The sequence below is a fragment of the Hyperolius riggenbachi genome, chromosome 3 (assembly GCF_040937935.1).
Source record: "Hyperolius riggenbachi isolate aHypRig1 chromosome 3, aHypRig1.pri, whole genome shotgun sequence".
NCBI lineage: Eukaryota > Metazoa > Chordata > Amphibia > Anura > Hyperoliidae > Hyperolius > Hyperolius riggenbachi.
In genome coordinates, this window is record NC_090648.1 from 94,383,270 (window position 1) to 94,411,032 (window position 27,763).

A 27,763-nucleotide genomic window follows, 5' to 3' on the forward strand; every position below is an offset into this window, starting at 1 on the left:
AAACAAGATATAGATCACTTCAGTGTGATAAATAGTGATAAAGTTATTGGTGAATGAATGGGAGGTGAAAGTTGCTCGGATGCAAAGTGAAACAACACTGTAGGCTGAAGTGGTTAAAAAGAAATAAATATTGCAGACTCCATATTTTTCATACTTCAGTTGTCCTTAAGATAAGACTGGGAACACACTTAGCAGAAACGCTAGCGTTGCGGAAAATGCAGCATTTTTGCCTGCAATGGTAATCAATGGGCCGCATCAGAAAACGCACATGCATTTTGTATGTGTTTTATAACATGTGTTTTTAAAAACGCTGCTTTTGTTGCATGTTTTTTCAAAAAGGCATCAAAAACGCCAATAATGAAACTTAATGGTGACACAATGTAATGCATTTATGCAATTTTATATGCGGTTTTTTTAATAAAAAATGTTTTTTGAAGTATTTCTACTTCCTGTTGTCTTCCTAGTGATTTCCATAAAACGCAATAGAAAAACACATGGAAAACGCATACAAAACGCATATGCATTTTGAAAATGTAAACCGCAAACGCATTACAATGCATGCAAAACACAAGAAAACGCATGTGCGGAAAAAACGCAAACGCACAAAAAAAAAAACTGGTGCAGAAAAAAGTGCACTAGAAACACAAAAACGCACATGACAGAAAACGCGACCTTTACGCACTGACAAGTGTGCACCCAGCCTCAATGTCTTCTGTTTTTAAGGTATTCTGTTTCCTTTCTTTACTTCCGAATGGCCATTAATTGGACATTGTATTGCTGTGTCTCTCTCTTTCTTTTTTATATCCCCCAGTGCATTGTATTTGTAATGTGACATGAGGCTGAAACCACAAAGACAGGAAGAGGCTCACTAGGTTCCTAAAGTTTGTGTTTTGAGTTAATGAATTTCTTAAGTTATGTTCTTTTCTTGTGGATTAGATCTTCCTGTCACTCCAGTCAGATCCCCCATAAAGAACAATGGATGACATCATGTCCCTCATCTTCAAGCCTGCTTCCTGTTGGTTCTTCCAACCCCACTAGGCTTGTTTTTCATAATGGCAATTGTCAACGTAGAGTACTATAGTTTCATTAAATATTAGTACTTTGTATTTAAATGATATCTGTGATGAGAGGAAGAAGGGATGGGGGGGGGACTTCCAAGATCCTTTTCAACGTCACCGCTTCTGCCCAGGACCCTGTTTCTCCTTCTGGCCTTGCTCCCAGGCGTGGACAAGCACATCCATTTTTCACCTACGAGCATGAGTGGCTACATACTACTGGACTGGACATTACTCGCATATGCCCAGATTTGGATACTTACCAAAGAAGTTGAAAGCCTCTGGATTGTCCAGAGGCTTCCTAAATTCTCTTTAAGGTCACTGCTGCTGCCCATGACCCTGTTCTTCTTCTGGTCATGCTCCCAGGCGTGGACAGAATATCCATCATTCTCCTTTGTGCAAGAGTGGCTTCATTCTACTGGACTGGACCTTAACCGCACATGCCCAGATTTGGATACTTACCTCAGAAGCTGAAAGCCTCTGGACACTCCTAGATCCTCCTCAAATTCACAGCTGCTGCCTAGGACTCTGTCTCTGTTCCACTTCTGGCAAAACTCACATGCGTGGATGGACAGATCCATACTTCTCTATACATGAGCGGCTTTGTTCTACTTAGAGCAGACCATACTCGTGCACCCCCAGTATGGCTGTCCTTGTACATGTTGGAAGTGTGACCATGAGAAACCTATTCCACAAGCTCTTGTCTAATATGTTTAGAGGAAGCCAGCATTGGAACAGTGGGCTGCAAGAGGATAGGGAAATCCTCTGGACTATGCAGAGACTTCCAACTACAGAGGTAAGTACCTCATTTCATCTTCATAAGTCACTTCAGGTATGCTTTAAAGGAAACCTATATGGAACAAAAGTAGTCCTTACCTTAAGAGGAGGAAGCCTCTGGATCATAATGAGTCTGCAGTAGACCCCCAGATGGCGCTACAACCATAAGAATGCGGTGACGTGCCTTACACAGGCGCACTAGCGGCTTACCACTCGGAAATAGCCGAGCCCGACTGGTCCACTCTACTTTGCAGGCTCAGGTGGCGCGCGTCTGTGCGGTAGAGCAGACCCGAGCGGGCTCAACTATTTCCGCTACAGCCCGAGGGGTAAGCCGCTACTGCGCCTGCATGAGGTGCGTTACTGCATTGTTCTGGTCGTGGAGTCGGATGAGTGCTGCGCCTGCAAGAGACGCTGTCAAGCTCTTGTTGACGTCCTTTCAGGGGTCTCTACACTGCATCGAGGCTGCTACGGAGGATGGGGAAGCCTTTTCAGGATCCAAAGGAACTCCCCAGGGGCCCTTTTTTTCTTACAGGTTTACTTTTTTTTTTTTTAAACCAATAAAGTTTACTAAGCATATAACACATGTACAGGAAAAAACTGCAAATGCAAAGAGGATAAATGATAACAGGTTTACTTTAATAATAAAGCTAGGCTTACACTTAAGGAGCTGGGTCCGTGTATCAGTTGCTGAGTGAGCTCTGTGCCTTTTTTAATGGAATGGCAGGGCATCCACTGTGCGCTAAAAATGCATGTAGCAGTGCATTGAAAGATCATCGGGGCACTCATAGTGGCGGAATGCCGAGACCCGGGCTGAGGCGCAAGCTTTCGGGTATCGGCAGGCCGCTGACGTCACTGGAGTGCAGCCTGGCGCTCAGCTACCATTGGAAAAGCAGCGGACGCGCTCTTAGTACGCGCTCCACCGCTGTAAACATTAGCCGTGTGTGTTGTGTGTCAGCTGACCTGCTGACATGCTGCTATGTCATTGGTTACTTTTGATTCTTTTTCTTTTTGATTGGTTAGTCCTTGTATTTAACTCAGGTGAACGCCCTCAGTTATCGCCCGTGATAGCATTTAGCTTTTGGCTTGTTGCTGGGTATGCGCTCACAAACTATTTGATTCCTGTTGCCGACTCAGCCTTGCTTTTTTGACCACGCTTGATTCTAGATTGATTCCCTGTTGCCGACTTTACTTGTATCCTGACCACGCTCTATTGGATTACCGGTTGCCGACTCTGCTTTGTATCCTGACCACGCTCTATTGGATTACTCATTGCCGACTCAGGTATTGTACCTGGACTTTGCCTGTCTGCCGCCTGGATCGATCTCTGCCTGAATAAGGACTTGAATGAACGCTGCCTGGACTGACATCTGGCTAGTACTGACCACACTACCTCTAAGTGCCTGAACTGCATAACCATTCTACCTGCTTGCAGCCATCTAACTCTCATCTGGGTTGCCTCATCCTCCAGGCCTCAGGTGACTATTATACTTGTGAACACTGCGCCTTTTATTATTACTATTTGTTCTGTTTGCCGAATACGATCTGTAAGTCTGTATGCTACATCTACCTGCAGGGTTATTGTAGTTTTGTACCAGGTAGGTGCTTTGTGCAGGTGTTACGAGCTGGGCTTTAGGTCAGTCATATGGGCATACGGCCTGACCTACCTATAGTCATTGACCAGACAAGCCTGACATGCATTGTGTGCGTTGCCACACTATTGAATAGCACAACATCTGGGTGACACCAGACATCCTGATGCAGCACATTCAGTGAAACCCAGTCCTTAGTTAAAGCTAAAGTTTGTACCATCCCTAGCATTAAGAACAAAGTTACAACTGTCTTTTGTGCCCCCTGCCCCCAGTCTCCATGTACAGCACTCTTAAACCTCTGTGTAACCTTACTATCCTGCATTTCAGTCACCTCATTCTTGCATCCAGGACTTCTCACAAGCTTCACGCTTCCTTATGAACTCTCTTGCACAACTCATTCACAATGCTTTGAGCCCTGAAATTTTCAAGTTTACAAAGCACCCCACCTGATGCAGACAATCATATAAGCTGTCATAGTCCCTATTTAGACACATACCTACATCTGTACCATAAAACTTCTTGTTGCCTCTTTCACTAGCTTTTCTTCACTTTACCAAGTCATTGGACTCGATTCACAAAGTGGTGCTAACCTAGTTAGTATGCCTAAAGGCGAGCTAACTAGGGTGCTAAGTAGTTAGCACGCACAAAGCTTTAAGAATTGCGCGCAAAGTTATGCGCGCAAACTTTACGCGCGTAAACCCGATAAGTCTCACGCGCGAATTAGCGCGCGAAAAGCACTTTTAGGCGTGCTAAGGAGCTTTTCACAGGCGTGCTAACAGTTAGCACCGCTTCGTGAATCAAGCCCATTGTAAGCTTGCATGGGCAGGGTCCTCCCCCTAGTGTATTCTGCTCTGTCATACTTCATACTTATTCTATCAAGGTAACGTGTATTTATGCATGTTTTCACAACATGTATTAATAAGTGGCGTAGCTAAGGAGCTATGGGCCCCGGTGCAAGTTTTATATGGGGCCCCCCCAAGCACTCTATACATAACAATTGATATGGTGCACCAAAACCTGCCAAGCACAACCACAGTGTCAGAGATGCAAGAAGGGGATGGGGAACAGTGTGTTACAGAGACTCTGAAGCGAGAATAAAACTCGCTTCTTCCCTTATATTCAGCAGGGGCATGTTTGCCTCTGCTAAAACGCTGCTATGCCACGGCAGAACGGGGGTACTTTACCCCCCAAATCCCCCCCTGCAAAATCCACGACCAACTTGGTCGTAGATTTCGCTGCTCATGGAGGCAGAGCTATGAGCTGTAGCTCTGCCCCATGCGCGTCTATCAGGGGCAGATCTCCGCCTCTCGCCGCCCCTCCCAGTGAAGGAAGACTGAGAGGGGCAGGGGAAAAGGCGGCGATCAGCGCTGATAGACGCACTGAGAGGCCGGGCTGCCGCTGTTAGCCCTGCCTCAAGCAGGAAGCGCTCCCCGCACAGCACGGAGGGGATTTGGGGGGTAAAGACCGCCCGTTCTGCCGCGGGATAGCGGCGTTTTAGCAGGGGCAAACATGCCCCTGCTGAATATAAGGGAAAAAGTGAGTTTTATTCTCGCTTCAGACTCTCTTTAAGGATTACTACTATTCAAAGCATCTATAGAAGTGATTATAACCAGCACAGGACCAATCGAGAACTAATACTGTGATAGAGGATGCACTGTTCGGGCCCCTCTGGCCTAAGGGCCATGATGTGGTCACTACCTCTGCAACCCCTATTGGTACGCCACTGGTATTAATTATATATGTAATTTTGTACTTCCACTGCTAGATGTTCCAAATATCCATCCATGAACTGTGTATATATTTCTTTTGGTGCCCTTTGTTGACTGTATTGTGCACTGTATACGATGACTGTACATGATGATGGTACTATATAAATAAAAAAAAATACTAATAATGTACTGTGTCCAGTCTCACGTGTACACTCAGCAGCCATTCCTCCTCTTTTCCATATACAGAAGCCGCTTTGTGTGATAGTTACTTATCCTCATTCTACAGTATGTGTAATACACTCCCCACTACACTACTCTGCCTACAGGAGACATGGGTTTGAATCTTGACTCTTCCTATTCAGTGAGGAGACCTTGGCCTAGACTCCCTAACACTGCTACTGCCTATGGTGTGTGTCAGTGGTGGCTGAATAATGGAATGGTTAAGGGCTCTGCGCCTGACACAGGAGACTTGGGTTTGAATCTTGGCTCTTTCTGTTCAATAAGCCAGCATCTATTTAGTAGGAGACCTTGGGCAAGTCTCCCTAACGCTGCTACTGCTTATAGAGCGCACCGTAGTGGCTACAGCTCTGGTGCTTGGAGTCCGCCAGGAGAAAAGCATAATAGAAATGTTCTGTGTCCAATGGCTGCAGTTCTGGTGCTTTGACTCCTCTAGGAGAAAAGCGCCCCTTTTAGGGCTCGGTCACACTAGGGCGCTTTGCAGGAATTTTCCAGTGCTTTGCTGATGATGCTGATTTGTGTACAATCTATCCTTATGGGATCCTTATGGGATCATTTACAATGCAGCACTCGCGATTTGTAGAAATTGCAATGCAGCATGTTTGGAGTGATCGCGGCGCGCTTCTCATTTCACAGAATGGGAATCACAAAGCACAATCGTTGTAAATCATCACAAAATCACAAGCTGAATTAGCAAGTGGGAATGGGCCGTCACATGGCAACAATCTCCTGTTCCTGTTGCACACAGGAACAGGAGATTGTTGCTGCACGCCCTCCTTGGACATTTGCTGCCCCCCCCCCCCCCCCCCCTACCATGTTGAGCGATCCGCAGAGGCCCTGGCCTGTTAACCATTGCAGCAATATGGTGAGAATGCACAGCAGGGTGGTCTTCACCATTCTGAGCCCCATTCCAACTCAAATCATGTGAAGAAATAATTCCTTTTAACTCATGTCAAAATGGTTTGTTTTGACTTAAAGGACCACTATCACCAACAATTTTTTAATTTAAAATACATGAAAAAACATAAATAAAAAGTGCATTTTTCCAGAGTAAAATGAGCCATAAATTACTTTTCTCCTATGTTGCTGTCACTTACAGTAGGTAGTAGAAATCTGATAGAACTGACAGGTTTTGAACAAGCCCATCTCCTCAAGAGGGATTCTCAGAGTTTTATTTTATTTTCAAAACCACTTAGTGAATGGTGGTTGCTCAGTCCGACTGTGTGCAAACAGATAGGGGGGCAGTTGGCATCTTTGTATAGATCATTTATAGCAGAGTTCCACAACCCTGTCCTCAAGGGCCATCAACAGTACGTGTTTTGCAGGAAACCACAAACATGCACAGGTGGAGTAATAAGTGTTGCAGCAGAGCTGATTAACTACCTCTGTGGATTTATACAAAACATGCACTGTTGGTGGGCCTTGAGAACAGGGCTGGGGAACACTGCTTTATAGGGAGTGCTTTGTAAAGAATAAATTTAATACTGAGAATCCCTCATGAAGAGATGGACTAGTCAGAAACCTGTCACTTCTATAAGATTTCTACTAACTACTGTAAGTGACAACAATATAGAAGAAAAGCAATTTATAGCTCATTTTACTCTGGAAGAAACATACTTATTTGTATGTTTCTACCTAAATTATAAACATTTTCCCAACGCTGGTCCTTTAAATAGGGCAATACAGCAGCAAACTGTTCTCCTACTTACCCCGCGATAGAAGACACTCCATCATGCAGCCCGCTGCCTTCCCTCCTCCCCTCCCCATAGCAGTACAATGTGTCACTACACTGTAGCTGAAGGGCACATCTGTATGTGCTTGTAAACAGAATTGTCGCCCTAGGGCAGTGATAGGAAAACTTGACTTTAAGAAACTACAAGTCCCACAATGCTTTGCTGGAGTCTGACTGCCACAGTCATGATTCATAAAGGCAAAAATGCATTGTGGGACTTGTAGTTCCTTAACAGCTGGAGAGCCACGTTTGCCTGTCACTGCCCTAGGGACCAGATCTCAATCCCTACAGGCAACAATCACTAAAAAAAATGTTTATGTAGCTTTATATAAGCTGCCCACAGAGTCGAGATGAGGAAGCAGTCACTCAATCCAATGCTTTTTACCTGGAAGTAAGAATGATGGTACAACAGTTGTATATTGGTCATCAGTAGACATAAAGTTTAAAGGACAACTGAAGGGCTGCCAGGCAACTGGGATTGTTTAAAAGGAAATAAATATGACAGCCTCCATATCCCTCTCACTTCATTTGTCCTTTAAAGGACAACTGAAGTGAGCGGGATATGGAGGCTGCCATATTTATCTCCTTTTAAACAATACCGGTTTCCTGGCTGTCCTGCTGATCCTCTGCCTCTAATACTTTTAGCTATAGCCACCGAAACAAGCATGCAGAGGATCAGGTGTTTCTGACATTATCGTCAGATCTGACAAGGTTAGCTGCATGCTTGTTTCTGGTGTGATTCAGACACTAGTGCATCCAAATAGTTTAGCAGGGCTGACAGGTGACTGGTATTATTTAACAGGAAATACATATGGCAGCCTCCATATTCTTCTCACTTCAGTTGTCCTTTAAGAGCAACTGATTATGCAGCAGGAAAAGGATCCAATATTGGAAAGCAAGTCCTCCTCCACCACAGAATGAAGGTTTTAGGGTAACCTACTCAAAGTTCTGAATAATATTGAGTTGTTGTGGTGGGAATAAAAATGGCCAGTCCATAGTCATAAATCTTCTAATGTGGCTGTATTATCATTGTGCATTTATGTAAGGTGCATCTCAATAAATTAGAACATCATCAAAAAGTTAATTTATTTCAGTCATTCAAAAAGTCATACATCATACAGACTCATAACACACAGAGTGACGTATTTCAAGCATTTATTTATTTTCATTTTGCTCATTGCGGCCTACAGGTAATGAAACCCAAAATTCAGTATCTCAGAAAATGGTAACCACTTAAGCCTAACTGGACAAGTATACACGTCCAGTGTAGTTGTGGAGGGTGCACCAGCAGTTTGTTACTAAATTAGGCACCTGTGGTATCATTTAAACAGGGACGAGTTGTAGAATACATTTTGGTGTGCTTTAAAGCTTGGACCCCCATCACATAAGAAATAGGTAGGGCCCAACTCAATCCAACATAAAAAAATAATTTGCAAACTTATGATCAAACTTGGGAAAGTATTAGTAAAACTACAGGAGACATATGGTATGTGGTAACATTTTAAATGTGATAAGTAGATGAGTAGATTTTAGGGTATTTTAGGGTTAAGGGGTATGTCTTGTGTATTCTTTTTAGTAACAAACTTAATCAAAAGCAATAACATTTTTGTATAGTCTGTACCAAAACCAAGACTTGTAAAATGAAAACAAAGTGACAGAATATAAAAGAAAATAACTATATTGTTACCTTAGGAACTTGACTTTTTAAATATGTATGCCAGGAGGATATATTACTGTTATTTTTGCAAATAAGGTCTTGTAATCATCGATAGTCTACAATAAGAAAGCAAAAAACACTAGGAACATAATCTAAATGTTGTAATAACCAGGATGGATAAGCAAATAAAATTTGTGGGTTTAAAGAGAACCCGAGGTGGGATCTAATGATGTTAGTGGGGCACAGAGGCTGGTTGTGCACACTAAGACCAGCCTCTGTTGCCCTATGGTGTGCCCCCAGGACCCCCCTGCACTTTGCTATCCCCAGCGCCGTGCTAGCGACACACAGCATGTCGCCTGCAGGCTGTTTACATGTGACTGTCTGTCAGCGCTGCTCCCCCGCCTCCTCTGTATCGGCACTACCCGCCCGCGTTCCTTCCCTCCCGCTGAATGGAGGAATGGGAAGCGGGCGGGTAGCGCCGATACAGAGGAGGCGGGGGAGCGGCGCTGACAGACAGTCACATGTAAACAGCCTCGCTAGCACGTCGCTCGGGATAGCAGAGCGCAGGGGGGTCCTGGGGGCACACCATAGGGCAACAGAGACTGGTGATAGTGTGCACAACCAGCCTCTGTGCCCCACTAACATCATTAAATCCCACCTCGGGTTCTCTTTAACTCATAGTTAGCACTGTTTATTGTACAGCTATAATGGATGAAAATGGAGAATTGGTGTGTTTTTTTCCAATTTTCCTTTTATAATGTATAGAAAATAAGGAAATTATTAAACAAAAATATCACTCACTAAAAGCCTAATTTGTCCTGAAAAAAACAATACATAGATCATTTAGGTGTGATAACTAGTAATAAAGTTATTGGCGATTGAATAAGAGCAGCGCTGATATGTGAAAATTGCTCTTGTCCTGAAGTGGTTAATATTACAAAAAAAACAATTAAAAAATGATTTGAAATATATAGTCATCCTAGCGCCAACGCTGCCTGCTGGGCCATTCCCCAAAGGCCCATGGTGACTGTTGCAGGGTCACCTGTTACATTGGCATGACTCCAGAACGCCTCTTGTGTCTGGGTTAACACTCCTTCCATTCTCAGACAATGACCTGCACACTTGGATGATCACAGCATGCAGGTTAATGGTTCAGTCATTTGAAGAAGAAAAAAAAAAGGAAAACAAAACAACATTCAGGACTTGCATTGCAGCTGGATGTCTGCCTGTCTTCAAATGTTATAGTCAAAGCCTTACAAAAGTGTCCAAACTTGTGTATTGCTCTAAACAAGGAAGAAAGGTCAATCTACATTAATTAGTGATTTCAGGGTTTTCCAGACAGGAGACAAAGTGGAAGGAAGGTGGACAGAAAGAAGGCAAGGACAGTGAGTGGAACACAGAGAATGGGTGATGTCATCATTGATTTGGTGTCAGTAGAAGTGAGTGCATACAATTAGTAATGGCCTAAATAGACTCTGATTACTAGCGAATAAAGAAGCTGTGTTACCATTCTTCTAGATTCTAGGTAAATCATAGTATTAATAGGAATACATAAAATACAGACTCTTTTGGATGAGACCTTTCCTTCTCTTTCTCCATAAGGAAAGGTTAAAAAACTGATAGTTTTTCAAATGCGTTTTTTGTCACGTTAAAATTTGCGCTTGTATGTGATTTTTTTGTGCACAATTTTTTACTGCAGCTAATGAGAGTCAATAAGAATTCACATGCGATGTGCGAAAATATGCTGCAATGTGAATTTTAGTAGAAGTGCAATTCCTCATTGACTTTTATTTTATTTTTATTTATTACATTTATAAAGCGCCAACATATTACGCAGCGCTGGACTTTTATTTCATTGACTTTTTATAGATGTGCAGCAAATTATTAATATCATTATTAATTTATAAAGCGCCAACATATTCTGTGGCGCTGTACACAGAAAGAAACTAACATGGGGTATAATAATACAGACAATGATATACACCAATACACAAAATACAGAATTGGTAACCAAATACAGAATCGATACAAAATACAGATGAATATGAACATGATAAATAAAATGTATAACAAATTCCAAGACACAAAAGGGTTACAGAGCCCTACTCTTGCAAGTTTACAATCTAAAGGAATGGGAGGAAACAAGACAACCTTGCCTAAGCCTTCCACGTTTCCCAGGTACAGTAAGTGGCCTAAGATATGTGAGTGACATGCAGCCGGCACTACTTGGCCACCCTCAGGACATCTCAGTCTGCTTGTTCTTCAAACATTCTACGCACTTCTGTCCAAAGAGTAGAAAAGGGAATAGGTTATACAGAAGCAGGTGCTACAGACACCACTTACAGGAGTACAGAATAATAATAATGGGGGACGTTTCCTTAAGATGAAAAATTAAGGGTCCCATACACTCAGCCGATTTCTGGCCAATCGATCGATCGGTCGATTGCAAATCGATTGACCAATCGACCGATTTGCGGCCGATTTCAATCAATTTTGATCGATTTCAATCGATCTGGCAGGCTGGAAAATCTAGGTCGATCTGTTGAGATTGCTTATCATTTTGCATTGGCCCTAATGGAAATCTGATGGCAAAAAAATGGCATCAGATCAATTTTCAATAGATTTCAAACTGAAATCTATTGGAAATCTGTTCCTAGTACAAAATGTTCCTTAAAGGCCCATACACACGTCGGATTTCCGCGAACGACGGGTCGTTTGAACGTCCCGTCGTTCGCCCGCTAAATCGGGCGTGTGTACAGGCTGTCGTTCGCTTGATAAGGGCGAGTTTGAGCGATCCGCCCGGATCGCTCAAACTCGCCCTTATCAAGCGAACGACAGCCTGTACACACGCCCGATTTAGCGGGCGAACGACGGGACGTTCAAACGACCCGTCGTTCGCGGAAATCCGACGTGTGTATGGGCCTTAACACATCAAATAGATCAGAAATCTATTTGATAATCTATCTGCTGCTAATCTAACAAGTGTATTACCATACTTGTCTCCCTGACTTCACTTGGTTGGCAGTCTCTGCAGAACTCTGCAAACAGATAATCAACCATTATCTCATTTCTGCAGGTCAATGTAAAGAACCTACAAAAACAAGTCGGGAATACACGGTACGTTTGTACCGCTCGATTATGCCGCCGGGTCGATTCCAGCTCGTCACCGCGGGCCATTCTCTTATCTTCTGCTTGTTTTCCTTATCTTTTTCCATTGTCCCCCATGCGGTATCAAGCGCGGAATCGATCCGGCGGGTGATCGGACATGTCGGAAATTATCAATCGAGCCATCTAATGTGCCGTGTATTCCCAGCATAAGGCCCCATTCACACTTAAAAGCGCATTTGCGGCAGTGATTTTTACGCAATTAGCGCTTCTATAGCACTGCGATTGCTGGGAAATCGCCTGAAAATGGTGCAGGCTACACGTTTGGCGATTTGCATTAATCGTCATCGTTTAATGCAAATCGCCCGCAGTAAGAAAGGGCCCATAGGGTATTATAGCACTAGCGCTTTAAAAAGCGCTAGTGCTTGAGCGTTTTGCCATAATCACCAGCAAAACACTCTAGTGTGAATGGGCCCTTAGGGCTAGTTCGCACTCGGGCGATTCTTCAGCGCTTTGCTGAACGTCGCGATCAGCAAAGCGCTGCTACAATGTATCCCTATGGATACATTCACACTGTAACGGTTGCTATTTCGGTTAATCGCAAACACGCTGCATGCAGGGTTTCAAGGGCGATTGCTCTGTGATTCTCGTTCTATTAACCACGAATCACAAGCGCAAATCGCGGCAGAATCGTGAGAATTTAGTTAAAATCGTGGGCTAGCAGCGCTCCAAACGCCGAGTGTGACCTAGCCCTTATATGCAATTTACTTTTTCGTCTACGTTTTCTCCAAAGTGATTTTTTCAAACTTGTAAATAAATTGCCCTTTAAACCTCCAGCAAACAGGAAAATACTCAAAATAATTTTGATACTACTTCTTCACTTATTTTTAAAATTTCTTCAATTTCACAGTTATTCTAAAAAGAAGTTGAAAAATTATCTCCTAGGAGAAAACTCAAGAGAAAAATTAATTGCATATGGGCCCCAGAATACATCTGCATATGCAGGCCTAAGTAATTTGCTCCACCTAGCAGCACAATGTAAGGGAGCACTTGGATTGGCCATGTACGGGCATGCATGTCATTTTAATGGTGCCCAAATTACTGTCTGAGCCGTAATTCACATTATGGCTTATGGTGGCACATGGTGCGCCCTAATTTCCTGCGCTGTATTTGCATGCACAGCACCCATGGTCCTTGTGTGCAGAGTGAAAGGCGAGCCACTGTGAAGTCACTAACAATATGACTGCTCATCAACTGACATACGGCAACAGCTGAATATTGATTTCCATTCTCCCCATGTTCCCTAGCCACCAACTGACCTTGGCCAGCCCTTACCCCTGAAAGATAATGGCCTCACCTGACGACCAACATCTCCATTTTGTTGGAGTCTTGTGCTGATCATGGCCTGCCTTACCATGGGGGCAACCTTGGCAATTGCCCTAAGGCCCCTGAGAGCTGCCTTCCCCTCCTGACTTGTATTCCCTGGGGCCCCTGCAACATTTTTGGTAGCATAGCATCTCACCTGTCCTGGCCGATGCACTCCTCCCTGCCGGGAATACATGGGTCGACTCTTGCACTCGGTTCTGCACCCGATCGTTTTGCCCCGCTCGATTCTCTCATCTTCCCCTTGTTTTTCTTATCTTTTTTCAACTCACTTCAATGACAAATTGAGCGGCAAAACGATTGAACGGTGATCGGACATGTCGGAAATTATCTATCTAACCATCTTATCAACTCAGAATCGAGCCGTGTATTCCCAGCATAGTCCGGGCATTCTTGTCCTCATCCTCACCTGGCCACATCTTCTCAGAGACCCATTATTATGAAACAACATATTATGGTCACTGAGAGAAGCCACCCCGCAAGGGTGAAGGCGGGAGTGTTTGGAGTAATACAACGGTGTGCCTCTGGGAGAGGTGAGTCGCTATGCTGCCAAAAACCATTTGGGGACCCAGGAACCACAATAAAGTTGGAGTGGAGTTCGAGGTGGGGGCCGGCTTGGGGCTTCTGGGGGATGAACTTGCTGCTGTGGGGGAGGTTTGGGGGGGCCTACAGGTTACTAGATGCTAGAACCAGCCCTGATGCTGATCTCAACACATTAATTTGTTACCTGTCAAGACGAAGGAATGCAAATTAGTCATTAAATCCTTAATGGATCTTGATGTAGCTCACTGCTCTGCCTAGTCAGTAAAGCAACAGAGGCAGGGGTGTAGCAATAGGGGGTGCAGAGGTAGCGACCGCATCGGGGCCCTTAGGCCAGAGGGGCCCCAAGGGGCCCTCCCTCAAGTGTAGTATTAGCTCTCTATCGGTCCTGTGCTCATAGTAATCACATCTATAGATACTTTGGATAGTGGTACTCATTAACAATCTGTTCCCCATCCCCTTCTTGCACCTCTCACACTGTAGTTGCCATTGGCAGGTTTTGGTACGCCACATCAATTGTTACATATAGAGTGTTTGTGGGGCCCCATTGTAAAACTTGCATCAGGGCCCACAGCTTCTTAGCTACACTTTGATGCACTCATGGTTGCTCCTGCTCATTTCCAAAGATGGATGGAGTTATCATCTGGGAAGACTTCTGAGCTACTACTATAGAATGAACATTGAATTCCATAATATTGCAGTGCAGTGCTTTATCTGACAGTGTCCATCCTGCATTCACCCCTCATCTGTCTCAATGATAGTTTTATCCATCTACAGAGATGAACAGAGACTCTTACAGGTGGATCAATTGTATCTCAAATGTTCTTTTATCAAGCCATACAGTAGAGCTTGTCAAACAATAGTGTTTGTGTGTCATCCTCTGTACTACAACGGACTTACAGCAGGCATTTTGTGGGCCGGTCGACCTTTTGATTCAATCATTTTATTGAATTTGAGGAAAATCGGTGCTGCAACATGTCTGCCTGATCAATGTTTCAATCGATTTTAGGCTGAAATTGGTCAAAAGAATCAATCGGACGTGCTTAAAAATCTCAACCGTAAGCACTTTATTGGATGCACGGCAGTAACGGCGGTCAATATCACGATGACCGACGTACCCGATGGACTCCCAGCCGGTGTCCCTACAAGAGTAAAGTTTCCTCCTGTGCCTGTGTGCAGTGTTTTAAAATCCCATCTGTCCACCGATGCCGTTCTTGGCCTCCTCCGCCATCACCAACGTGTCCAGCGTCTCTGCAATAGCCTATACCACATGGCACCAGGCGCGTGCGTGACATAACATGCTTGGTGCCATGTGGTTCAGCCTCTTGTGTGAAAAGGGCCTGAATGAGTTGGACTGTTTCTCTCTGGTAAGTCAGCGAAAAAGCCTTATAAATGGGAATCAGATAACACAATGAACACCAGACATTTAGGGTCTACAAGAACTTGTTAGGATTGGTTTATTTGGTTGTAAAAAAAACCTAGGCTTGGTATGGTATTTCTAAATATTGCATTTTACACCTCTTTTGTGACTTTAAGGCTAGGTTCACAGTGGTAACTGTTATAATGACCGTGAACTGCAATGGAGGCTGCCCATGCACTTTAATACAAAGCCGGCATGCAGCAAGTTACAATAACGCAATCCGTTAATGAGAACAGGTCTGTAGAATTGTATGGCCAGTGAGTTGACATGCACAATTTTTCTGCAATGCAACTGAACACTGTGAACAGGGCCTCAGGGTCATTTTGCAATGGTTGCGATTTAATTCTCATAATGCATGCGGTTTGCCAATCACAAGGACAGCAATGCAGTGGGTGTGTTGTCCACTAGTGCAATCCAATTCTCGATGAAAGGCAAGCAGACAGAGATTGTGTTACGTCTGCATTTTCCTCTGTGTTTCACGATTTAGAGTGTGCAATGAGGTTGAAGGGTTTTCCCTTTTTCTCAGTAACAGGGGAGTTTCACTTCAAGCCTGTAGATTTGTAAACAATTATGATAAGTTACCTGAAACTAGTAATACCCATGTAACATGGCAATCATTGGATTAATGGATTATCACAAACACCCAAACTAATCTTCTCTAATTCTCCCCCTCGGACTCTCAGGTTGCCTCATTTATCAATATTCCTTATTATAGTGACCAAGACATGAATGATCCAATGAGGAGAGAGGTCACAGAAACTGGATGTTTGCTTAACAGTAGGGAGTGATTAGCTGGGCAATAGATCAGACTGGCTGGTGGATTGTCCTGAAGGGCTCATTGAAATGACTGGAGGTGTGAAGGCCATAGGTGCGATGTACCTGCAGCTCTATATAAATCTCATTTCTGGACAGCACTTCAGATTTCTTCTTGTAAAAGCCCAGGACAGCCACCAACATGATTCTGCAGGGCAGCCTGATGTACTTGGCAGTGATTTCCACAGTCGTGGCCTTTCCTCGGACAGAACAGAATGGATTACAGGATGCCTTGTACAGCAAGCTGCATTCCCACAGGATGAAGTACCCCATCTATATGATGAAACTTTATCAGTCACTGTTTTCTGGGAACGGAACGGACATCGCTGGCATGGAACACCCCGCCCTGCAGGAATCTAACACAGTGCTGAGCTTCTTCGCCAAGAGTAAGTCCTTCTCTCTCTTTCGTACAACTAGCCATTCACTGGCGGATTATGAAACGACCCATCAAAAAAATCATTATCTCCATGAGATCAGCCATTTGCCGTTTAGCTTCGCTGAATTTGTATCAATAAATGGACTTTTGCACGATATTCTAATTTTTTGAGTTTCACCTGTAATGTGTATGCAAAATGATGTAATACTATGATGTGAACCATTTGATAGAAGGATGAGTCATATGTGATGGTATGATGTGACATATGAGAGATAAGTTAGTGTGACATACTGTATGTGATAGTATAAAGTGACATATGAGATAGTAATATGATCAGGTGACATATATGTAATACAAGGTGAAACCCCCAAAATTAGAATATCGTTCAAAAGTTTATTTATTTCAGTCATTCAACTTAAAAAGTGAAACTAATATACGAAATAGACTCATTACATGCAAAGCCAGATATTTCAAGCCTTTATGTGTTATAATGTTGATGATTATGGCTTTACAGCTTATGAGAACCCCAAAATCAAAGACTCAGACCATTAGAATATTGTGAAAATGTTCAGTATTCTAGGCCTAAAGTGTCAGATGCTAATTCATCCAAAACACGTACAAAGGGTTCCTATTTCGTGTATTAGTTTCACCTTTTAGGTTGAATTACTGAAATAGATGGACTTTTGCATGATATTCAAATTTTTCAAGTATTTTCTGTAGTATTGTAAGATGTATGTGATAGTATTATGTTCATCATACCTCCCAACGTTTTGAGATAAGAAAGAGCCTTTAAGACCGCAGTCACATACCCCGACTACACTCCTAGTCACTGATACCAGTAAGAATTTAAAATCAAAAGACGCAGTTTTATAATTCAAACCACACTGGTCCTTTCTATTATCATTAGTTCTCCATCATAAAAAATATATCAATTTAAATGATAGAAATAACATTTAGAATATACTAAACACAATTTTCAATAGAAAAATACATATATTTATGCAGATCTGTACATGAGCCCTGAAAGAGGAACAAATGAGGAAGAAAGAGGGACTGCCCCTCTGAAAAAAGGACAGTTGGGAGCTTTCAGGTATGATGTACAGATCTGTGCAAATATATGTATTTTTCTCTCGAAAAATGCTTTAAATTGACTATATACCGGTACTTTATTCTCATCCTTTAAATTATTATATTCCTTACTTTAAAATGTTAATATTAAATAAAATCCAGTGTGATTTAATGATAAAACTAAATTGTTTGCTTATGATTTTTTTGTGATATGCATGACTAGGGGTGTGGCTGGGTGTGGCAGGGGTGTGTCTTAAAGCTTCCCTCTTGCTTAACTTAAGAAGTTGGGAGCAGGGCTGTTTAAGGGGTCCTGGGGCAAGCTGAAGTAGATGCAGCAGTAAATACTCACCTGTCCCGGCAGGCGGTGGTTCTACACTCTGTGCACTCTAAAGGTGCGTACACACGCACGACAGCAGCCAACGACGGGTCCGTCGGCACCTCCCGCTGGGCGGGTTTCCAGCAGACTGTAGTTCGTGTGTACGCACTGTCGGCGGACTGATAAGGCTGTTCCTGAACGCCGGGCGGATCGTTCAGGAACAGCCTTATCAGTCCGCCGACAGTGCGTACACACGAACTACAGTCTGCTGGAAACCCGCCCAGCGGGAGGTGCCGACGGACTCGTCATTGGCTGCTGTCGTGCGTGTGTACGCACCTTTAGGGCTGGTTCACACGGGTGTTTTTGTGGCATTTAACGCAGCGTTTCAGATGCGCCGGTTTTTGGGATCTACTGCCGTCCCATTCAAGTGAATAGGAGCGTTTAGAGCTGGCTTTTGCAGGCTTTCATTAAAGCCTGGTGGTAGATCCCGGCATTGCATCTAGTCTCGAAAGCAACATGTTGCTTTCAGAGGCGGTAAACGCCAGGGAACAATAGCAGAGACCAGAATTGCTAGCCTTGAACACTTCCTAAAAGCCTTCAAAAGCTAGCGTCTAAACGTGTGAACCAGCCCTTAGCCACGCTGTCTGCCTCCTAATCTATGACCCGGCGCATGTTTACACATAACCCAGCTCGAGACAGCGTGGCTAAGAGTGCACGGACTGTGCAGCTGCCACCCGCTGACAGAGGTGAGCAATTACTGCTGCTGCTACACAAGCAGGGGGGTGGTGAGCAGTGCAGGGAGAGTAGCATTTGGCAGGGTTGTCGGGGGCCCCTGCAGAGGTCGGGGGCCCTTAGGCAATATCCCCCTTTGCCTCTATAGCAGCGCCGGCCCCAGTTGGGGAGGTATGTATCTTAAGTATGATATGACTGGTGATAGGAGAATCTGATACATATGTGATAGCAACATGATATGACATATGAGAAAGTAGTGTGATGTGACGTGATAGATGTATGATGCGACATATGTGATGGCATGCCATATGTAACAGTAGTGTGACACATGTGAAAGTATGATGCCATGTGATAGTCGTGCGATATGATATATGGGACAGTAGTGTGATATGACATTTATGACAATAGTATGATGCGATATGTATGATGATAGTAGCATGATGTGACATGTGATAATATTAGCAAGAAGTTTTAAATCAGGATGATTCAATTTATTGGCTAACTTAAAAATATAGTAAGCCTTCGGCTTTTGAGCCTTAGTCAGAATGAATCCTGTATGCGATAGTATCATGTGGCGTATGTGATGGCATGTTGCAGGGCCATTTCTGGATATTTTGGCACCCAAGATAAGGAAACCGTTGCTTGCCCCCTCCTTAACCAGTTGTAGCATACTGGATGCATTAAATTATAGGATATATGCAATATCACTAGCTTGATACACCACCTCACTGGCTTACTCTAATTCAACCAACACTGCAAATCCTTCCTATAAATTTATTATTTCGAGGTGAGGCTCACACATTAACATTTACTTACCTGGGGTTTCTTCCAGCCCCTAGAAGTCTGTGAGGGAACACAGGATACCCCGAGGTGAACTGTCAGTGAAAACTGGTCGGCACCCTTGACCCTAATATACTACGCTGCACATGCGCAGTATGTTAGGGCAGCAGCCCTGTGACCGCGCTCCCCAGGCGACTCCTTCTATGGGAGCTCAGTCACAGGGCTGCCAACCTGACATACTGCGCATGTGAAGCGTAGTATATTCAGTTTAAAGGGCGTCAACTGCACCAACCTGGATAATGGGACCTTTTACTCAACAATGGAGGGAGACGCTGGCACGAGGGAAGTACGGTACGGTAAGCATCTGCACACACATATAGTGCCAATTTTTCACTGACGATTTGCCTCTGGTATCAATGTGTGTGCCTCACCTCGGAATTCTTTTAAGCTAGGTATGCAGCCATTTGATTGTGTGAAGCCTGGTTCATTATAGGTTGGAATATTGTCCTGGAAATCCAGAAGAGGTGCAGGAATCAATACAGACCAAATCCAACAGCTCATGAATAGCACCTGGCCTGCCATACATTGCTATGCTATTCAGGCAACCGTTGTTATGTTAATCATAGTGCCCAATTAGGTGTTAAAATTAATATTCATTCATGTCTTAATGTTGCTAACAGTTGTATATAAGAAATGCATAAAGCACAATCTTTCTTATTATCTAACTTATTACCTCTTATTATATCTTATTTATATAGCGTTGATATATTTTGCAGCGCTGTACAGAGTATATTGTCTTGTCACTAACTGTCCCTCAGAGGGGCTCACAATCTAGTCCTTACCATAGTCCTATGTCTATGTTTGTATTGTGTAGCGTATGTTTTGCAGTTTAGGGTAAATTTAGAGGGGAGCCAATTAACGTATCTGTATATTTCTGGGATGTTGGAGGAAACCCACGCAGATATGGGGAGATCATACAAACTCCATGCAGACAGTGCCCTGCCTGGGATTCGAACCAGGAACCCAGCGCCGCAAGGTGAAAGCGCTAACCATTATGCCACCGTGCTGCTAAAAATAGCTACTTGGTGGCCCCCTCAAGCAGCTGTCACTCCATGCATCTGCCTGGCTTGTCTATGCTTAAAAACAGCCCAGCCCATTTTTAATTTATATAGCGCCAACATATTCCGCTGCACTGTAGAAAGTAAGAAACAAACATGGGGTACATAATAGTACAGACAATGGTGTACACTAATATACAGACTCAATACAAAACACAGAATTGGTAATTACAGTGACAAAAGTAACATGATAAATAAAATGTATAATGCATTCCAAGACACAATAGTGAGGTCATCCTGTCGGACTTAAAGCACTTGAGAGCTGCAGTCAAAAAAAAAAAAAAAAAAGACTGTTTCAAAAAAATCGATTTTAAAAATGCAAAGAAGATGGTTTTTAAATTGTCGTTTTTCTGAGTTTAAAAACCATTTTTCTTTGCATTTTTTAGATCAATTGTCTCAAAAACTTCAGGGTCTTTTTGAAATAATAATTTTTGTAACTTTTGCCCACTTCTCATATGTTTATGTAAGCTGTGAGCATATGATGTCTCCCACAATGCATCACTGCTGAATATGCTCACTCCAACCTGAATTATCGCAAATTCCTCCTATTTTAAAGAGACTCTGAAGTGAGAATAAATCTCGCTTCAGAGCTCATAGTTAGCAGGGGCATATGTGCCCCTGCTAAACTGCCGCTATCCCTCGGCTTAACGGGGGTCCCTTCACCCCCAAACCCACCACTGCAACACTTGGTCGCAGACTTGGTCGCTCCTGGAGGCAGGGCTAACGGCTGCAGCCCTGCCTCCAGTCGCGTCTATCAGCGGCGCATCGCCGCCTCTCCCCCGCCCCTCAGTGAAGGAAGACTAAGAGGGGCGGAAGAGAGAGGCGGAGATACGCATCTGACAGACGCGTGTGGGGTAGGGCTGCGGCAGTTAGCCCTGCCCCAACCAGGAAGCGCTCCCCCGCTGTTCGGAGGGGATTTGGGGGATCAGGGACCCTCGTTTAGCCGCGGGATAGCGGCGGTTTAGCAGGGGCACACGTGCCCCTGCTATCTATGAGGTCTGAAGCGAGATTTATTCTCGCTTCAGTCTCTCTTTAAGAAGGCACATTTTTGTTCCACTACTCATGTGTAGCAATTTTGGTGACAACAGCATGTAGCTGCTTTGCTATCCACCGCCAAAGTCTGCACAAAATTATGTGACAATTACGTGAAAATGTATGCAAAATTACAAATGATTATACAAAATCAGGAGAGAGGGAGAGAGAGAGAGAGTTTTCCCTGTGTCTGCGTCTGTATCTGGGTTTCCCCCGGGCACTCGATTAGGGACAAGTAAATATCTTCTCTGCATAGTGCTGCTGAAGATGCCAGCGCTATATAAATACATAATAATAATAATACCTGAAATAAGCAATGACGGCATATTTATACTTACTCGGGGCTTCCTCTAGCTCCATGAAGTGCGCTTGCTTCTTCACCGTCCTCACTAGACACTCAGTTGTTCTGGAATCAGCCCTGGTAATCAGGACGGTCGCGCTCCACTGCGCATGCACGGCCTGGCTGCGTGCACGTGGCCTGCTCCCGTGCCAGGAAGTGTTCTGCGCCTGCAGGCACAGAATGCTTGTCAGTGCGCTCGACCAAGCCACGCATGCGCAGAAGCCCATGACTGGGCACGACTGGCCGGAACACCAAGGCTGATTCCAGGACAACGGAGTGGCTGGTGAGGACAGTAAAGGAGCAATTGCACCTCATAGGGGCTAGAGCAGGCATGGGCGAACTTGGCCCTCCAGCTGTTAAGGAACTACAAGCTCCACAATGCATTGCAGGAGTCTTACAGCCACAGTCATGACTCATAAAGGTAAATGCATTGTGGGACTTGTGTAGTTCCTTAACAACTGGAGGGCCAAGTTTGCCCATGCCTGGGCTAGAGGAAGCCCCAGGTAAGTATAAATCTGCCATACTTGCTGGTCTCGGGTACACTGCCATGTAGCTACAGTTCATCAATTCACAGGTAAATTAGCAGACAGATCAGTACATGTGCTCAGCAGTTAGGAGTGGGAATAGTGCGATCAGGATGTGTAATTGCTCCTCTGTTGTGGGTATTTATTTATCCTCCTCCTGCAGCAGGTTGATGAATGGCTGTCTGGCAGGCTGTGCTGTGTAGACAGAGGGTGCTAAGCACTCCTTGCATTGTCAGGGTTTGTGTATTCAGATGCAGACCTGGATGTACAGAGTTTGCAGTGGGCTCAATAGGCAGCCCCCCTCTCTGACATTTGGCTAAACAGTTTTTGTTATGTCTGCAGATGTGTATTTGGCACAGATTCCAATAGAGTGTTGGGACTTTATTAAGTTCTGTGAAATCCAGTAGAGTTTTTTTTCCACAGTCTGCGGTTAAAAGGTTGAATAAAATGTTATCAAGTATCTTATGCAGAACCTTCTATCACTTACACAAAAAATGTCCTAATCATTAATAATAATAATAATAAGTTGCCATTAATAATTTGTTTTTCAAACTTTTTAGAGGCCCTATTGCACACTGCACGATATGGCCACATTCAAAACAAGTACAAATGGCTTGTACACACGTGGCCAACCAGTTCTGAACCAGTACTGTATAATGCCTAAAGAAGAGACTTAAAGAAATATTGGGGGGGGGGGGGGGGGGGGGGGAGGGGTCGGGGGAAAATGAGTTGAACTTACCCGGGACTTCTAATGGTCCCCCGCAGACATCCTGTGCCCGCGCAGCCACTCACCGATGCTCAGGCCCCGCCTCCGGTTTACTTCTGGAATTTCAGACTTTAAAGTCTGAAAACCACTGCGCCTGCATTGCCGTGTGCTCGCTCCCGCTGATGTCACCAGGAGCATAGGCCCAGTATGGTCTTTGCCTGCGCAGTACACTCCTGGTGACGTTAGCAGGAACGAGGACATGGCAACACAGGCAAAAATGATTTTCAAACTTTAAAGTCTGAAATTCCAGAAGTGAACCGGAGGTGGGGCCAGAGCATCAGTGAGTGGCTGCGCGGGCACAGGATGTCTGTGGGGGACCATTAGAAGCCCCTGGTAAGTTCAACTCATTTTCCCCCGACCCCCTACAGTATTCCTTTAATGTTTTGAAATCTCGCAATAAACCATGAACAGTTAGTCATTGAAGGTATTACCGGAATCCACGCTTGTTGGTTTGATGTCTGCATTTCACAGAACCCTGGAGTTCAGATAAAATTAAATTAAGTAATTCCACTTCAGGAAGTAAGGTTACCATGGCAAGCAGGTTAGTGTTAGGGCCCATTCTCACCTGAGCGGGAATCACGCGATTCCCGCTCAGGGCAAACCGCTAGCGGTTTTGTCAAACCCGCTACACATTGTAGCCATCTTTAGTGTTCCCACTGCTGCGGTTGGCGATAACTGCACCCGCGCTGCATGTAGCGGTTTGCCGGCGACGAGCATTCCGCGATTAGCGATCGTGATTAGCGTGCTAATCGCGATCGCTCCAACACCGCCGCAGTGTCCAGTGATTTTTTCCACGTGAATCGCGGGAAAATCACTACCGCGATTACATGTGTGAATGGGCCCTTAGGGCACTAGAAATGTTAAAATTCTATTATTCATTTTAACCAACATGTTGCATTCAGCACTTGATTGAAATGGTCAACATGCTTTTATTTATTGCTTATGGTCTCAATGGAGTGGTGTTATAATTGTCAATTTAAAGTGTACCCGAGCGCATCTATTTATTTATTTAAGTATTTATATAGCGCCAACATATTTCCCAGCACTGTACAGAGTATACTGTCTTGTCACTAACTGTTCCTTAAGAAGGGCTCACATTCACAATCTAATCCCTGCCATAGTCATATGTCTACATCGTGTAGTGCATGTATCGTAGTCTAGGGCCAATTTAGGGGGAAGCTAATTAACTTATCTGTAAGTTTTTTGGGATGTGGGAGGAAACCGGGGTGCCTGGCGGAAACCCACACAGACACGGGGAGAACATACAAACTCCTTGCAGATGTTGACCTGGTTGGGATTTGAACCGAGGACCCAGCGCTGCAAGGCAAGAGTGCTAGCCACTACGCCACCGTGCTGAGCCTAACGCAAAAAAATAGATACTTGCCTATGAAGATGGAGACCACCATTGCCATGAACGAGCCCCTGGAATATATTCAACAAGAGCTTGTCAGATGTTATTGTGGTCGCGCTCCCCGCTGTGTACAAATCATTGAGCACCTGCGTGAGTACGGCTGCACCTGCACAGTAAGCCGAAGCTCCTTGTCCACAAGCGGCTCCGTGCTACTGCGCAGGCGCAGCTGTGCTCCGTGCTCGTGTGGGTGCAGCACGACAGAGCTCACAGTGTGGAGCGCACATGCAAACTTCTAGAGGGTCCTGGGCAGTGACAGTAGACTCAAAGACACGGGGAGACCCTGGTGGATCTTCATAGGTAAGTATCAGATTTTGTGCACTCAAACTGTTTACCTTGAGTTTGCTTAAAAGTTACAAAATAATTTTAGCGTTGCTTTAGAAATGCAGAGATTTGTAAGTTCACATGTACTTACCTGTTCCTTTTTTTTTTTACACTAGGTTGCACTGCAGCAGGGAACCATTGGAGGTTGTCGTTTGACATGACCTCCATCTCCAGGAACACTGAGCTGAAGCTGGTGGAACTCAGAGTTGGTCTTCCTTCCTTCAGGAGGGCACACAACATTACTGTAGATATTTTTCATTCCAAAGATGGTAAAGACATGTTCTTCATGTCATCTTTCAAGACTAACCCTTCGGCGACGGCAGGAAATTCTTGGAAGATCTTCAACTTAACCAGACTTCTCCAGCACTCCATATTCCACTGGAAGCCATCCTTACACTCAGATTATATAGCAGCAGAGGACATGACAGAATGGTATACAGAATATAGCAACATCAGAGAGCCTGAGCAACTTCAGCAACAAAACATAGATCCGTTGTCTACTGCGCATTACTCATCGGAGAAGGTGATGCTAGTTGTGTTTGCTCGAGAGAAGACCCCCAGCCATTCCCTCAGCCTCATCAAGATTGTTCAGTCCTCAAAGTACATCGTAACAGAGAATACAATTAATATAGCTAATGTACGGAGATTTCGGAGGGACCATAAGTCAAGATATAGCATTAACCTCAACAACTTCCTACCACAAGCAATAGACGTTGGACCAGGCCATTGCAGAAGGGTGGACATGTGGGTGGAGTTTGAAAAGATTGAATGGGGAAATCGCATAATTTACCCACGCAGGTACAACGCTTACAGATGTGAGGGGACCTGTCCAGTTCCACTGAGTGAGACATTCAAGCCAACAAATCATGCCTATATGAAGGTAACTATTAAACACTATCCTTTTTTTTAATTTGATAAAGGTTACAGAATTTTTTTATGTATGTTTGATCAGGTAAATACAAAAATGCAAGGTCAAGAAAGGACCTTTTAAATTTTCCATTAGGTGCTTAAGCGATCAACTTTGTTGTAGGGCAATCAACAAAAAACTGAAAAATCAATCCCAATGTATCAGATTCATCATAGACCCCTCAATCAAGGTATATATCCTTCAATCATCAGCCCCACGGGAGCCAGATCCTGCACTCGTACAAGGACAATGTGTTCAGTGCGCATGGCTGCTTTTCTTTGTACGAGTGCAGGATCCAGCTGATGATTGTATACTTGATAAGCCTACTCGCTCTGCCGTCAGTGTGACAGCAGAGCTTTGTGAGCTGGTGGTCAGGATCCAATTTCATTGGTTCCTGAGCCTGTGATCACTGTGAGCCAATGTGATTGGCTCACAAATCGGCTCCTGACCAACTCATGGAGCTCTGCTGTCATAGCGACGGCAGAACGAGTGGGTGGCAGCGGCATCAGAGCACCGCAATCAGTGCAGTAATTGAAATCTATGCCCTGGGACGGATAGCAGGTCTCAAACAGGTCATAGATTTCAATTAGCCCAGTCCGGAAGCAGTTACTATAAAATTTAAATATATGTAAAATAACATAAGGAAGTGCTACAGCATCTTGTAGATCACGGGTGTCAAACTCAAATCACGTAAGGGGCCAAAATCTAAAACACAATCTTAAGTCATAGGCCAAATTGTTTATTAACATTTATTGTCTCAAATTGAGTGGTGGGGCTGGGAGCTTTCTCCTCCCCCTTCTGCAGCGGAGGTTGATTTGCCTGTTCCAGTGCTGCTTCGGGACACCTCTGACAGCCACACGCTCTATGCTGCACACCTCTGGCCTTAAAATACATGTCACGTGATCGGAAGCTGGAGGTATGGAAACACAGAGCATGCAGCTGCTGGGAAGAACAGAAGAGACCCGCCACATCACTGGAGCAGGTAAATATTACTGTTCCGCTACTCTGCAATGTGGGGAGAGGATGTTGGTGGGAGGTGTGTGTGTTTTACCAGTCTTTTACTGAAAACAATGATGCACATTTGATGCCCTCAAGGGCCACATAAAATAGCAAGAAGGGCTGCATTTAGCCCTCGGGCCTTGAGTTTGACACCTATGATGTAGATGTATAGAATGGAAATAATGTGCACATTGACTATTCCATATTAATATGGCTCTCCACTGATTATTTTGCTTATTTTGTTCAGAGTCTGCTGAAGATGTATCATTCAGAGAAGGTGGAGTGTTCCTCCTGTATTCCGGTGAAGACGAGCGCGCTCTCCATGTTGATCTTTGAAGAAGACAATGTCACTGTGAAGCACCATGAGGAGATGGTGGTGGACGCCTGCGGATGTGTTTGACGTCTGTCTCTCCCAGGCGCACTTTCATCTTAGCTTAGGAATGCATCTGTAAATACTGTAAATAAGAGATATCTAAAGAGATTATATATTTTTATATTGTTATTAAAATCCCAGTTCAGCTTACCTTTGTTTCAGCACTTATATAAAGTGGAATTCAAAGCTCTTACAGGATCACACACACTTCTGATCACCTTCAGATGAAGTTTACTTTAAAACCCTGAATAAGAAAAAGTAAACATTGAAATCATTTTTAATATTCTCATGACAATATCAGTCTAAGTAGCCATACACTACATCATACTATATAATATTGTCAGATGGACAAAATATTACAGTTCCCTTTATCCTTAGCAGTGTTGGTTAAAACGTATTAAACGCAATGTCAACCTGTGTCCGTTTATGGAGTTCCTGAATTGTGCCCGACCCTTCCTCCCTCAGTAAACTGCTTTTATTGGCCAATTGTCACCATCTCAACTAGTCATGTGATATTGGTTACAAGATGGGCTTCCATCTATATAATGCTTGCCAGCTGGAAAAAGACCTTATTCCCCACAATGCAATGAGGTTCACAGACAGCAAACTGCCAGGGCCATGGTCATGACATCACACTTTCGGAGGGGTTTCACCACAATATCAGCCATGCAGACAACCCCCCC

The 27,763-nt window shown here is 44.2% G+C and overlaps 1 protein-coding gene across 1 annotated transcript; it reads left to right on the forward strand.

Annotated features, from left to right (window-relative positions):
• Positions 1-16,159: 16,159 nt before the first annotated feature.
• On the forward strand, positions 16,160-27,169 carry LOC137562187 (nodal homolog 2-A-like). Its single transcript, XM_068273518.1, has 3 exons — positions 16,160-16,403; positions 24,918-25,681; positions 26,955-27,169. Exons 1-3 carry the CDS (start codon positions 16,160-16,162, stop codon positions 27,105-27,107), a joined length of 1,161 nt encoding a protein of 386 aa, XP_068129619.1. The 3' UTR covers positions 27,108-27,169.
• The last annotated feature ends 594 nt before the right edge of the window (positions 27,170-27,763 follow it).

Bases quoted from the DNA above. Each gene is read 5' to 3' on its own strand.
- LOC137562187 (XM_068273518.1), top strand. From the start codon at position 16,160: ATGATTCTGCAGGGCAGCCTGATGTACTTGGCAGTGATTTCCACAGTC. The intron at 16,404-24,917 runs GTAAGTCCTTCT...TTTTTACACTAG, and splicing joins GCTGAGCTTCTTCGCCAAGA to GTTGCACTGCAGCAGGGAAC. The intron at 25,682-26,954 runs GTAACTATTAAA...TATTTTGTTCAG, and splicing joins CAAATCATGCCTATATGAAG to AGTCTGCTGAAGATGTATCA.